Source organism: Palaemon carinicauda, chromosome 10 (genome assembly GCF_036898095.1).
Source record: "Palaemon carinicauda isolate YSFRI2023 chromosome 10, ASM3689809v2, whole genome shotgun sequence".
NCBI lineage: Eukaryota > Metazoa > Arthropoda > Malacostraca > Decapoda > Palaemonidae > Palaemon > Palaemon carinicauda.
Window position 1 is genome coordinate 74,751,573 of NC_090734.1, and position 11,133 is coordinate 74,762,705.

The 11,133-nt window shown below is 43.0% G+C and overlaps 1 protein-coding gene across 1 annotated transcript; it reads right to left on the reverse strand.

Moving 5' to 3' along the window:
- Nucleotides 1-4,886: 4,886 nt before the first annotated feature.
- On the reverse strand, nucleotides 4,887-10,199 carry LOC137648640 (uncharacterized). The gene is made up of 2 exons (XM_068381630.1): nucleotides 9,929-10,199; nucleotides 4,887-9,794 (listed from the first exon to the last, which is right to left on the reverse strand). Exons 1-2 carry the CDS (start codon nucleotides 10,097-10,099, stop codon nucleotides 5,817-5,819), a joined length of 4,149 nt encoding a protein of 1,382 aa, XP_068237731.1. The 5' UTR covers nucleotides 10,100-10,199; the 3' UTR covers nucleotides 4,887-5,816.
- Between the last annotated feature and the right edge of the window lie 934 nt (nucleotides 10,200-11,133).

An 11,133-nucleotide genomic window follows, 5' to 3' on the forward strand; every position in this document is an offset into this window, starting at 1 on the left:
ACCCTTAGAGTCTACCAATCGAAGTGGGAAATCTTTCGAAACTGGTGCAAGTCAGTATCCGTATCCTCGACCAGTACCTCTGTAACTCAAATAGCTGACTTCCTCTTATATCTGAGGAAAGAGCGATCTCTTTCAGCTCCCACTATCAAGGGTTACAGAAGCATGTTGGCATCAGTCTTCCGTCACAGAGGCTTAGATCTTTCCAACAATAAAGATCTACAGGACCTCCTTAAGTCTTTTGAGACCACGAAGGAGCGTCGTTTGGTTACACCTGGTTGGAATTTAGACGTGGTTCTAAGATTCCTTATGTTAGACAGGTTCGAACCACTTCAATCAGCCTCCCGGAAAGATCTCACCTTTAAGACTCTTTTCCTGATATGCTTAACCACAGCTAAAAGAGTCAGTGAGATTCATGCCTTCAGCAAGAACATCGGATTCTCATCCGAAACAGCTACATGTTCTACATCTTGGTTTTCTAGCCAAACACGAGCTGCCTTCTCGGCCTTGACCAATATCGTTCGATATTCCAAACTTATCGTATGGTTGGAAATGAACTAAAAGAGTATTATGTCCTGTAAGAGCTCTTAAGTTCTATTTTAAAACCTTTACGAGGCCCGTCTGAAGCTTTATGGTGTTCAGTTAAGAATTCATCTTTGCCTATGTCAGAGAATTCTTTATCCTATTTTTATCAGACTGTTAATACGAGAAGCTCATTCCCTTCTGAATGAGGAAGACCAAGCTTGGCTGAAGGTAAGGACACACGAAGTTAGAGCTGTCACAACTTCCGTGGCCTTTAAACAAAATAGATCTCTGCAAAATATATTCGACGCAACCTATTGGAAAAGCAAATCAGTGTTCGCGTCTTTTATCTTAAGAATGTCCAGTCTCTTTACGAGAACTGCTACACTCTGGGACCATTCGTAGCAACGAGTGCAGTAGTGGTGGGGGTTCCACCACTACAATTCCCTAATTCCAGAACCTTTTTAATCTTTCTCTTGAAATATTTTTGGGTTGTCCGGAAGGCTAAGAAGCCTTTCGCATCCTACTTGATTTGGCGGGTGGTCAAAATCATTTCTTGAGAAGCGCCTAGATTAAAGGTTTTGATGAGGACCTTTAGTATGGGTTGCAACCCTTCATACTTCAGCTCCTATGAGTGCTCAGCATCCTATGAGGATCGCGAGGCTCAGTAAGGAAGACGTACTTAAAAAGGCAGAGTAATTGTTCAAGTCGTCTTTCTTACCAGGTACTTATTTATTTTATGCTTGTTATTTTGAATAACTGCTAAAATAAAATACGGAATACTTAGCTCATAATGTCAACTTGTTATGCTGGTCTCTACCCACCCCCCTGGGTGTGAATCAGCTATATGATCATCGGGTAAGTTTGATATTGAAAAATGTTATTTTCCTTAGTAAAATAAATTTTTGAATATACTTACCCGATGATCATAAATTAAAGGACCCACCCTTCCTCCCCAATAGAGAACCAGTGGGACAGAGGAGAAAATTGGTTCGTTGTTGACATCGAGTACTTGAGCACCTACTTGACAGATGGCGCTGTTGATGTACACCCCCACCTGTATAGCGATCACTGGCGTATTCCTCCCGTAGATTTTTTCTGTCGGGCAGCAGGGATGCAGCTATATGATCATCGGGTAAGTATATTAAAAAATTTATTTTACTAAGGAAAATAACATTTTAAGAGTGTATAACAGGTTTATAAGAATGTTAGGAGTATTTATAAAAGCTTAAATTTATGAAGAAAATAAAAGTTAATATGAAAAATTTAATAGTAAAAACATACCGTAGGTTTCTGTATCTACCTCAAAGTTTTTCAGCTATCCTGGATGGTGCCTGGGACAGAACGCACGCAATAGCCAAGGGAATGCTGCATGTACTGTCATTCTTTTTATTGCCAGGAAGTAAAATTAATTTCTTTTCTGGTAATATACTGCATAGTGTATGTATGTAGAAAATGTCAAGGAAAAGCAAATATTTTATGATCACAGTATTCCGAACTGACTGTGAGAATTCTCGCTGAAGCTATTCATTCCTTCTCGCTGTCCAATTCCTTAACTTTCCTCTCATAGTGCAAATGAGGGTTTTCCCTCATTGCTCATGGGCACTGAATACCATCCTAGGCTCCAGAGGCCCTAATTCTTGGATTCAATCAGAGGTACCTGTACATGTGATCCCTTCTCATCACCCAAGCTATGACTAAGGAGGGCTAGGCAATGGTTGCTGATGACTCAGAGTAGAATTACAGGCTCCCTGAAACCCCTCCCCCATCTTTAGCTCATGAGGACAGTGCAGTTGTGCACACTGTAAGGAACGGAGCTGGAACCCCCGAACCACAGAGTGAGATTTAGGGATATTTCCTCCGAATATTTTCACAAATATATTTTCCACAATTAATGAAGTTTTTTACTTCTTTGGAATGCCGGAATGAAATTTCACGTTGACATTATTGGAATCTCAAAAAGTTAAAATATGTGTTTATTGGCATCATTATTTCTGTAGATTGGTCTGATACAATTATTTTTTTAGACTTAATGAAGGATTAGTTTGAACCAAAAAGGGGTAATTGGATTGAGACTAATGTGCAGAAAATCTAGAGTTAATCAAGTTAGTCAGTAAATGAACAAAAGAGAATGCATAAAAAGGAAAGTACAGAAAGCAATGCTGGCTCGGAATACGCAGGGACACATTAGAATAAATCCTTTAGTGCCGTTTATAGTTAGCCCTGTAAGACACTGTGATTTGTACCACATACAAAAAATTAAATACTGTATGAGAATACACTTTATGATAACTTCTTGAAATCAAAACAATAATGTAATGGAGTTTTTCAGTAGAAATGGTCTGGCTTAAACAAAGAAAGGCTAAATTTATGAGCAATAACACCACAAATTAAACCAAAATGTCATGAGACTTGTTGTTGATAATGTGCAGTACTACTTATGTAATACTGTACAGACATGTATGGTTTCTACTAAGTTGCATCCACAATCTCTTAGTTACAAGTGTTCAAATGGAAAGGAAGTCTGTAATATTTTATAGTTAGATAATCTGCATATAATGATTAAATACTGTACATCAGTGTTTATAAAGAGTAAATAATAAATACATGTACTAAAACTTGGAACATGCATTTAACTAACCTTGTAGAGAATAATCAGTATGTAATTTATCAATTTTTTTCAATTTTATTTTGAAAGTAAGAAGGTGATATTCTTGTTCAGTATGGATATTGCCAGCTTAACTGATGGCCTTTTTTTTTTTTTTTTTTAATTCCATTGTTGAGTTATGATGGAGGTTTGAAATTAGAATGTATTAGGTAAAGTTAGCAAGGCACTGACATGTCTTTTTTTTTTTAGACATCTGTATATATGTAACATAAACTTTATTAGTTATTAGTACAGTAGTTGGGATGAATGGTTCCCCCTTCCCCCTCCAGTGGTTGATTCTCGAGGGATAAATATTGAAATATTCTGTATTCTTGCCCATGTTTGAGCTATTTGTAATGGTAAAGCAGATGCCGCTGCGAAATCAGCACCAAATTTACCACAACTTTGCATAAGTTATGTAACCATAATAAAGCATTTCATAATAACTAAATTATTATTATTATTAAATGCTAAGCTACAACCCTAGTTGGAAAAGCACAATGCTATTAATCCAGGGGCCCCAAAAGGGAAAACAGTCCAGTGAGGAAAGGAAATAAGGAAAATTTAAATATTTTAAAGAATAGTAACAACATTAAAATAAATATTTCCTATGTAAACTATAAAAACTTTAATAAAACAAGAAGAGAAATTAGATAGAATAGCATGCCCGAGTGTACTCTCAAGCAAGAGAACTCTAACCCAAGACAGTGGAAGACCATGGTACAGAGGCTATGGCACTACCTAAGACTAGAGAACAAGGATTTGATTTTGGAGTGTCCATCTCCTAGGAGAGCTGCTTACCATAGCTAAAGAGTCTTCTACCCTTACCAAGAGGAAAGTAGCCACTGAACAATTATAGTGCAGTAGTTAACCCCTTGGGTGAAGAAGAATTGTTTGGCAATCTCAGTGTTGTCAGGTGTATGAGGACAGAGGAGAATCTGTAGAGAATAGGCCAGACTATTCGGTGTCTGTGTAGGCAAAGGGAAAGAACCGTAACCAGAGAGAAGGATCCAATGTAGTACTGTCTGGCCAGTCAAAGGATCCCATAACTCTCTAGCAGTAGTATCTCAACGGGCGGCTGGTGCCATGGCCAACCTTCTACCTACTAATATGGCAAACAACGTGGAACATTGAATTGGAAAATAGTAAATTGGAATAAATCAAACCAATAGTTTTTCCATGGAAATCATCAGACCTGAAAGACAAAAGAACTGATGATATTTCAGCAAGACTGAACTGAATTGGTCATATGACATTGGCCAATTGGTTTTTTATATTTACACCTTTTGAGAAAGTTCCCAAGTGCCTTTGGTGTGACATTGTTATATCTATAAATCCTATTTTATACTAAAAGTAGGAAATTTAAAGTTTAGTCAGAAAATTGTGACATTTTAACTGATTCTAAATGTCTGTTTTTAAGATATTAATGATTTTAGAAAGTACAAGTTTAATAAATAAAATTTAGATTTTTACTCAAAAAGGGATTTTGACGTAGGAAAAATCTATTTCTGGGCGAAGGACGTGTGCCGCCCAGTGAATAAGCTCCATTTAGCACTTATTCTTAGGTAATTTACTGCTAAATATACCAGAGAAAAAATGTAAAGGAGTGCTAGGTTAACTAGCTCGCTCACCTATTGGTGTCGGTATAAAATTGGGCGTATAGTCCAGAGGTCCCGCACTATTTAGATTTATCCACGACAGAAACCCCAATAGAGGAGAGCCGTTCAACCTCACTCGGTACTACTAACAATGCATCCGCTCAGAACCCAACTCCTTAGCACCCAAAGTTTGGGGACTCCAAGGGAGAGGAGCTGGGAGGGTTCACTGGGCGGCACAGGTCCTTCGCCCAGAAATAGATTTTTCCTACGTCAAAATCCCTTTTCTGGGCTCGAACCTGTGCCGCCCAGTGAATCTATACAAGAGAAAATGTCACCAAACTTGCAAAGTAAAGGAAAAAACATAAGCGTAAGGGAAATACAGGATGCTTTTAATCAGAGATGAGTACCAAAAATGCCGTGAGTGATAATATATACAGATACTCAGGAGTATAAAATTTACAAATATAATATTCAGGTGCGAGACCAACGAATACAATAGGGTATAAATGAGGCAGGTAAGAGGGAGAGATAAAGAGTCAAGGCATTAACCTGTGAGTTACTTGGGAGTAACTACGCTCCCTGCGGTTACTGTAGAAAATTTTAGGGCTTCCAAATGTTTAAGGTAGTGTTTCTTGAACACTGACGGTGATTTCCACCCTGTATACCTGGAAAGGTCTGTAAAATTCATGTGGTGAAAGAAGTTCACCGAGGTAGCAACCGCCCTGATATCATGTGCAAGAGGAAAAGAGTCAGGGTTAGCTTGTTTAATAAAATACAAGATTTGTTGCCTGATCCCTTTAATAGTAATGGTACCGCCTTGTTCTCTAACGAATAGAGGCCCCGAGGAGTTAGAGGAGGTCCGGGATAAATAAGACCTAAGAGTAGTAACAGGGCACAGAGACGGATCTTGCGTGAGGGGAATAATTTTCCAGGAAGACCATCTGTTTTGAGGGTCTTCGTTCTTAGCCAAAAAGAATTTGTTAGGAGAAAGAAGGACCTCTCCCGAAGGCAGGAAGTCAATATGACCCGGGTCTCTCGACAAGGCTGCCAATTCAGAAATTCTTGCCCCGGAAGCCAAGCTCACCAGGAAAAGTTTTCCTGAGAAGGGGAATGTAATCACAAGAACTATTAATGGTATCAGAAGCCAATCTGAGTACGTCATTAAGGAACCAGGTCACCGGAGTAGGGCGAGTAACCGGTTTCAGTCTGGCACAAGCTTTCGGAATTGAAGCTAACAAAGAGTCGGTTAAGTCTATGTTAAAACCCACTAGGAAGATCTTTTTCAGAGCCGATTTAATAGTGGTGATAGTATTGGCTGCCAGACCTGATTCTAATAAAGATCTAAAGAAAGTAACTGTAAGGTTCAAGTTCATACAGTTCACGTCTGAGTCTATTAAAAATTTTGCCAACTTTTTAACTGCAGAGTCATACTGGCGGATGGTGGAATCCCGTTTATCCGATTCTAGGAACAAGGTGTTTTGAGGATCAATATTGGCACCATGCATAGCCGCAAACTTCATAGAGTCCATAAAGTTAGGGCGCTCTGAATGTTTGAGAAAGTGTACACAACGCGTGTTTGTACTATCTGAGACAGAACCGGATTGGGTATCGGGTGAGGGTATAGTCTCAACTCTCGCAGGAGAGGATACCAGTTGCTCTTGGGCCAGTTGGGTGCGACCAAGGCTACTTGTCCCTTGAAGGATCTCAGTTTGTCTAGAACTTTCAGCAAAAGATTCACCGGGGGAAAGAGATAAATCTTTTCCCAGGTGTCCCAATTCTGTGACATGGCGTCTGTGGCGTAAGCCTGAGGGTCTAGATTGGGAGCCACATATACTCTCAATTTGTGGTTGGATTCCGTGGCGAAGAGGTCCACTTGGAGACCGGGAACCTGAGAGAGAATCCACCGAAATGACTTTAGATCGAGTGACCATTCCGATTCTAGAGGGGAGGTCCGGGACAGGGCGTCTGCCACTACATTCCGGACTCCCGCCAGGTGGACAGCTAAAAGATGCCAATGGTTCAAGGCTGCTAGGGAGAATATGGCTACTAGAACATGGTTCAGAGGCCCTGACTTTGACCCGCCTCTGTTGAGGCAGCGGACCACCACTTCGCTGTCGAGGACCAGACGAAGGTGTTGTTTCTTGGGAAGAGCAAGCCGTTTCAGGGATAGAAGAACTGCCATGGCCTCTAGCACATTGATGTGAAATTGGTGGAACAAGGGAGTCCAAAGACCTTGAACTTTCTTGAGCTGAGAATAACCGCCCCATCCTGACAAGGATGCGTCCGTGTGAATGATTAATTTTGGAGGCGGAAATCGAAGGGGAACTGACTTTGACAGACTGTTTGCTCTTGTCCAAGGAAGAAGTCTTTCCCGTAGAATGGGAGGAAGGCGGACTTTCCTGTCCCGGAGCTTCCGGTTCACCCTCGAACGCCAGACACGATTGAAATCTTTCAATTTTGCCTTCAGAAGAAGATCCGTCACTGAGGCAAACTGAAGGGACTCCAGAATCCTCTCTTGGAGTCGTCTGGAACTTACTTTGTCTTTGAGAAAGCGTTTGGTGTTCCTTGCAATCTCTAACCTCTTGGGTCTGGGAAGACACAGAGTATGAGATATAAGATCCCATTGCAGGCCGAGCCATTGGAACTTCGATTTTGGAAGAAGACGGGACTTCTTGAAGTTGATCTGGAAGCCTAGAGATTGAAGATAATGGATGACTTTGTGAGTGGCTTTTAGGCAATTTTGGGAGGTGTCTGACCAAATGAGCCAGTCGTCCAGATAGGCTACTACTTGAATCCCTTGATTCCTGAGTTCCTGAACAGCGACTTCTGCTAACTTTGTGAAGATCCTTGGGGCGATGTTGAGCCCGAAATGCATCACCTTGAAGGAGTAACTTTTGTCCCCTAAGCGAAAGCCTAGGTACGGACGGAAGTGTCTCGCTATCGGGACGTGATAATAGGCGTCTGTAAGATCGATAGAGGTGGTGACGGCCCCACGGGGAAGTAAGGTCCGCACCTGCGAGACGGTAAGCATTCGAAACTTGTCGCATTGAATGGACAAGTTGAGAAGGGATAGGTCTAGAATCACTCTTCTCTTGTCTGAATCCTTCTTCGGGACACTGAACAGCCGACCTTGAAACTTCAGGTGTTTCGTTTCTAGTACGGCGTTCTTTTGTAAAAGATCCTGGACAAATTCGACCAGATCCGGAGTGGAATGTTGACGAAATTTGTTCGGAGGAGGAGGTCCTTGAATCCAACTCCACCCCAGTCCCTTGGAGATGATACTGAATGGAAGTATATGGACGGAGCTTCTTCCTACCCCGGGCTTGGTAAATTGCAGGGTCAGATATACGTTTAGGAGTCAAACCCCAACGGGCTTTAAGGCTCTGGTTGACTCTAGTGGCCTCCGCCAAGACTTCCTCTACAAGGTCCTCAGGGAAGAGGTTTGAACCCCAACAGGAGGACCGGATCAGCTTATTAGGTTCATGCCTAATAGTCGCCTCTGCCAGGACATGTTTGCGACACTTGCGTTTAGCAGTAGCGAAGTCATACAGGTCGTAGTATAATGACTGCAACGTAGCCTTGTTGAGAGATTTAAAAATACTCTCAGTATCGTAAGTCAAGGCTATCGACTCCGTGGAAGTGGCCAGGTTCAGAGTACGGCCAACGCGTAGGCGAGAATCATACTCCTGTTTAATGAGGGATTCCGGGAGACGGGGAAGCCGCTCATTAAACATTACCGAAGCACAGTCTGCTGCTAGCTTTCCAGAGGTAAATGTGGTATGGACGTTGTCCCAACACTCAATGCCTGAAGGAAGAAGGAGGGAGATTGGATCCACCTCTCGGATAGGAGGCAAGGGCTTCTCCTCCAGAGCATATTGGAAGGCAAGCTCTGCTACCTTATTGACACATGGAGTCACGGAGTTTTTGTCCATTAGGAACATTGTAAAAGAGCTCTTATAAGGCGTCAACATAGTGTTGGTGCAGCTGATGTCATTCAGGAATCTGGCCCACACAGATTGGGCCTGCTCTTTTGGGAAGATGACTGTTTCCTTGGGAACCTTGTCTAACCGAACCAAAGCTTCCTCGGTAAGCCTGGCATAACCATGAAATGGAAATGCCAGACCAGGAGGAAAGAATTCAAAGTCCTCTAGGGGACGAGTGCCAAGACCCTCCAAAGTTAACATTCCGTCTGAGAACGGGGAATGAAGAGCCATACGCCAAGGGTTGTTTTTGGCAAACTGCGGGAGCTTAGAGGCATCCGGGATGAGAGAGCTTTGGACCCGCTCCGGAGCACCTTGCTCTAATGCCCCAAGTCTCTGACCGATGTTAGAGAACATCGTGTCCATCTTAGACTGTATCTCTGAAACAAACTTAGCCTGCATCTCCGACACGATGCGAAGCATGGCTGATTCGGAAAGGCCCGGGCTAGCAGCAGGTGCGGCGGAATGAACTCCCGGGTCGCGAGACTTAGAGGAGGAGCCAGAAGCCTTAGATGACAGGTTTGTATTCTGTTTAGAACCATGAGAAGCCTTATGAGGCTTATGAACTTTAGGTAAGGTTCTAGACTTATTCTTGGGGGGAACCGGGTGTAATCGTTGGGACGAATCACGGTCCCCAGAAAAACCATGGAAGGAAGAGCGATCAGAAGAAGAAGAAAGAGAGGGGCTGAGGATAGGAATCTCAGTGCCAGAAACACCTGCCTCACTTACCACCCTACCTGTATCTGGATCATCCAATAACATGGGTTCCACGTCCAGGTTCATGGAGGCAACATTGTCTTCTAGATCTCCGGGGGCGTCCGACGGATCCTGCTCTGGATCAATAAACCCCGCTATGGTGGCATCAATGTGGGCAATGATGGGAGCTGCAACATGCCTAGCCACAGCGGCTGAAGACTTGGCGTTGGGGTAAATCAGGGAACAGTAGTCCTCGGAGAGGACGTAGGGCCGCTTGGACTTCACGTTCCGGGCAAAACCACCAACCCACACTTTCAGTGTGGCCCGAGCCGCAGACTTTTGCTCCGGGGATGCCTGAAATAATAGTGGGAATTATAAAAGGGCAGACTCCCAGTGGTCCTTCAAGACCATAGATATCTTACTAAATAGTGTATGTATGCCAAAAAAGGTAAGATAAATAAGAAGGCAACATAGCCAACGGGACTCACCGAGTCAGATCCAAGGGTGGTAACGAGGTCAAAACAGACCACACAGTTATCCGGGTGCCATACCACGACGTCCTCCAGCTGCACACCGCAGAGGGCGTGAGACCGACAGATAGTATGGCCGCAGGGCTGATGTAGAACAGCTGCACAGGCTGTCGTCTGACAATGCACCATCTATAAAAAGAATAGTATATGAGAAACTGTAATTCTCTTAAGTAGGGGCGGGTCCGGAGGACCCGGCCTAAACATAAGTCTAGCTTAAGACTAAAGTAAATAGTATAAGAGAAACTGTAATTCTCTTAAGTAGGGGCGGGTCCGGAGGACCCGGCCTAAACCTAAGTCTAGCTTAGGACTAAAGTAAATAGTATATGAGAAACTAATTCTCTTAAGTAGGGGCGGGTCCGGAGGACCCGGGCCTAACATAAGCCTAACACAAGATTAGGGCTTAACTGTACTATTCTTAAGTAGGGGCGGGTCCGGAGGACCCGGCCTAAACATAAGTCTAGCTTAAGACTAAAGTAAATAGTATATGAGAAACTGTAATTCTCTTAAGTAGGGGCGGGTCCGGAGGACCCGGCCTAAACATAAGTCTAGCTTAAGACTAAAGTAAATAGTATATGAGAAACTGTAATTCTCTTAAGTAGGGGCGGGTCCGGAGGACCCGGGCCTAACATAAGCCTAACACAAGATTAGGGCTTAACTGTACTATTCTTAAGTAGGGGCGGGTCCGGAGGACCCGGCCTAAACATAAGTCTAGCTTAAGACTAAAGTAAATAGTATATGAGAAACTGTAATTCTCTTAAGTAGGGGCGGGTCCGGAGGACCCGGCCTAAACATAAGTCTAGCTTAAGACTAAAGTAAATAGTATATGAGAAACTGTAATTCTCTTAAGTAGGGGCGGGTCCGGAGGACCCGGGCCTAACATAAGCCTAACACAAGATTAGGGCTTAACTGTACTATTCTTAAGTAGGGGCGGGTCCGGAGGACCCGGCCTAAACAAAAGTCTAGCTTAGACTACAGTATAGCCATCCATTCCGGTCGAGCCGGGAGTATAAAAAGGATGCAACAACAAAAATTTAAGACACAGGGTGTCTGATTTCCCGGGGCGAGGCTAAGACCCGGGCCGGGAAATAAAGTATCCAAAACCAATTCGTATAGGAACTCCGGGGTAGTGATCTGTCATATAATCATCATAGGAACTGTTATAA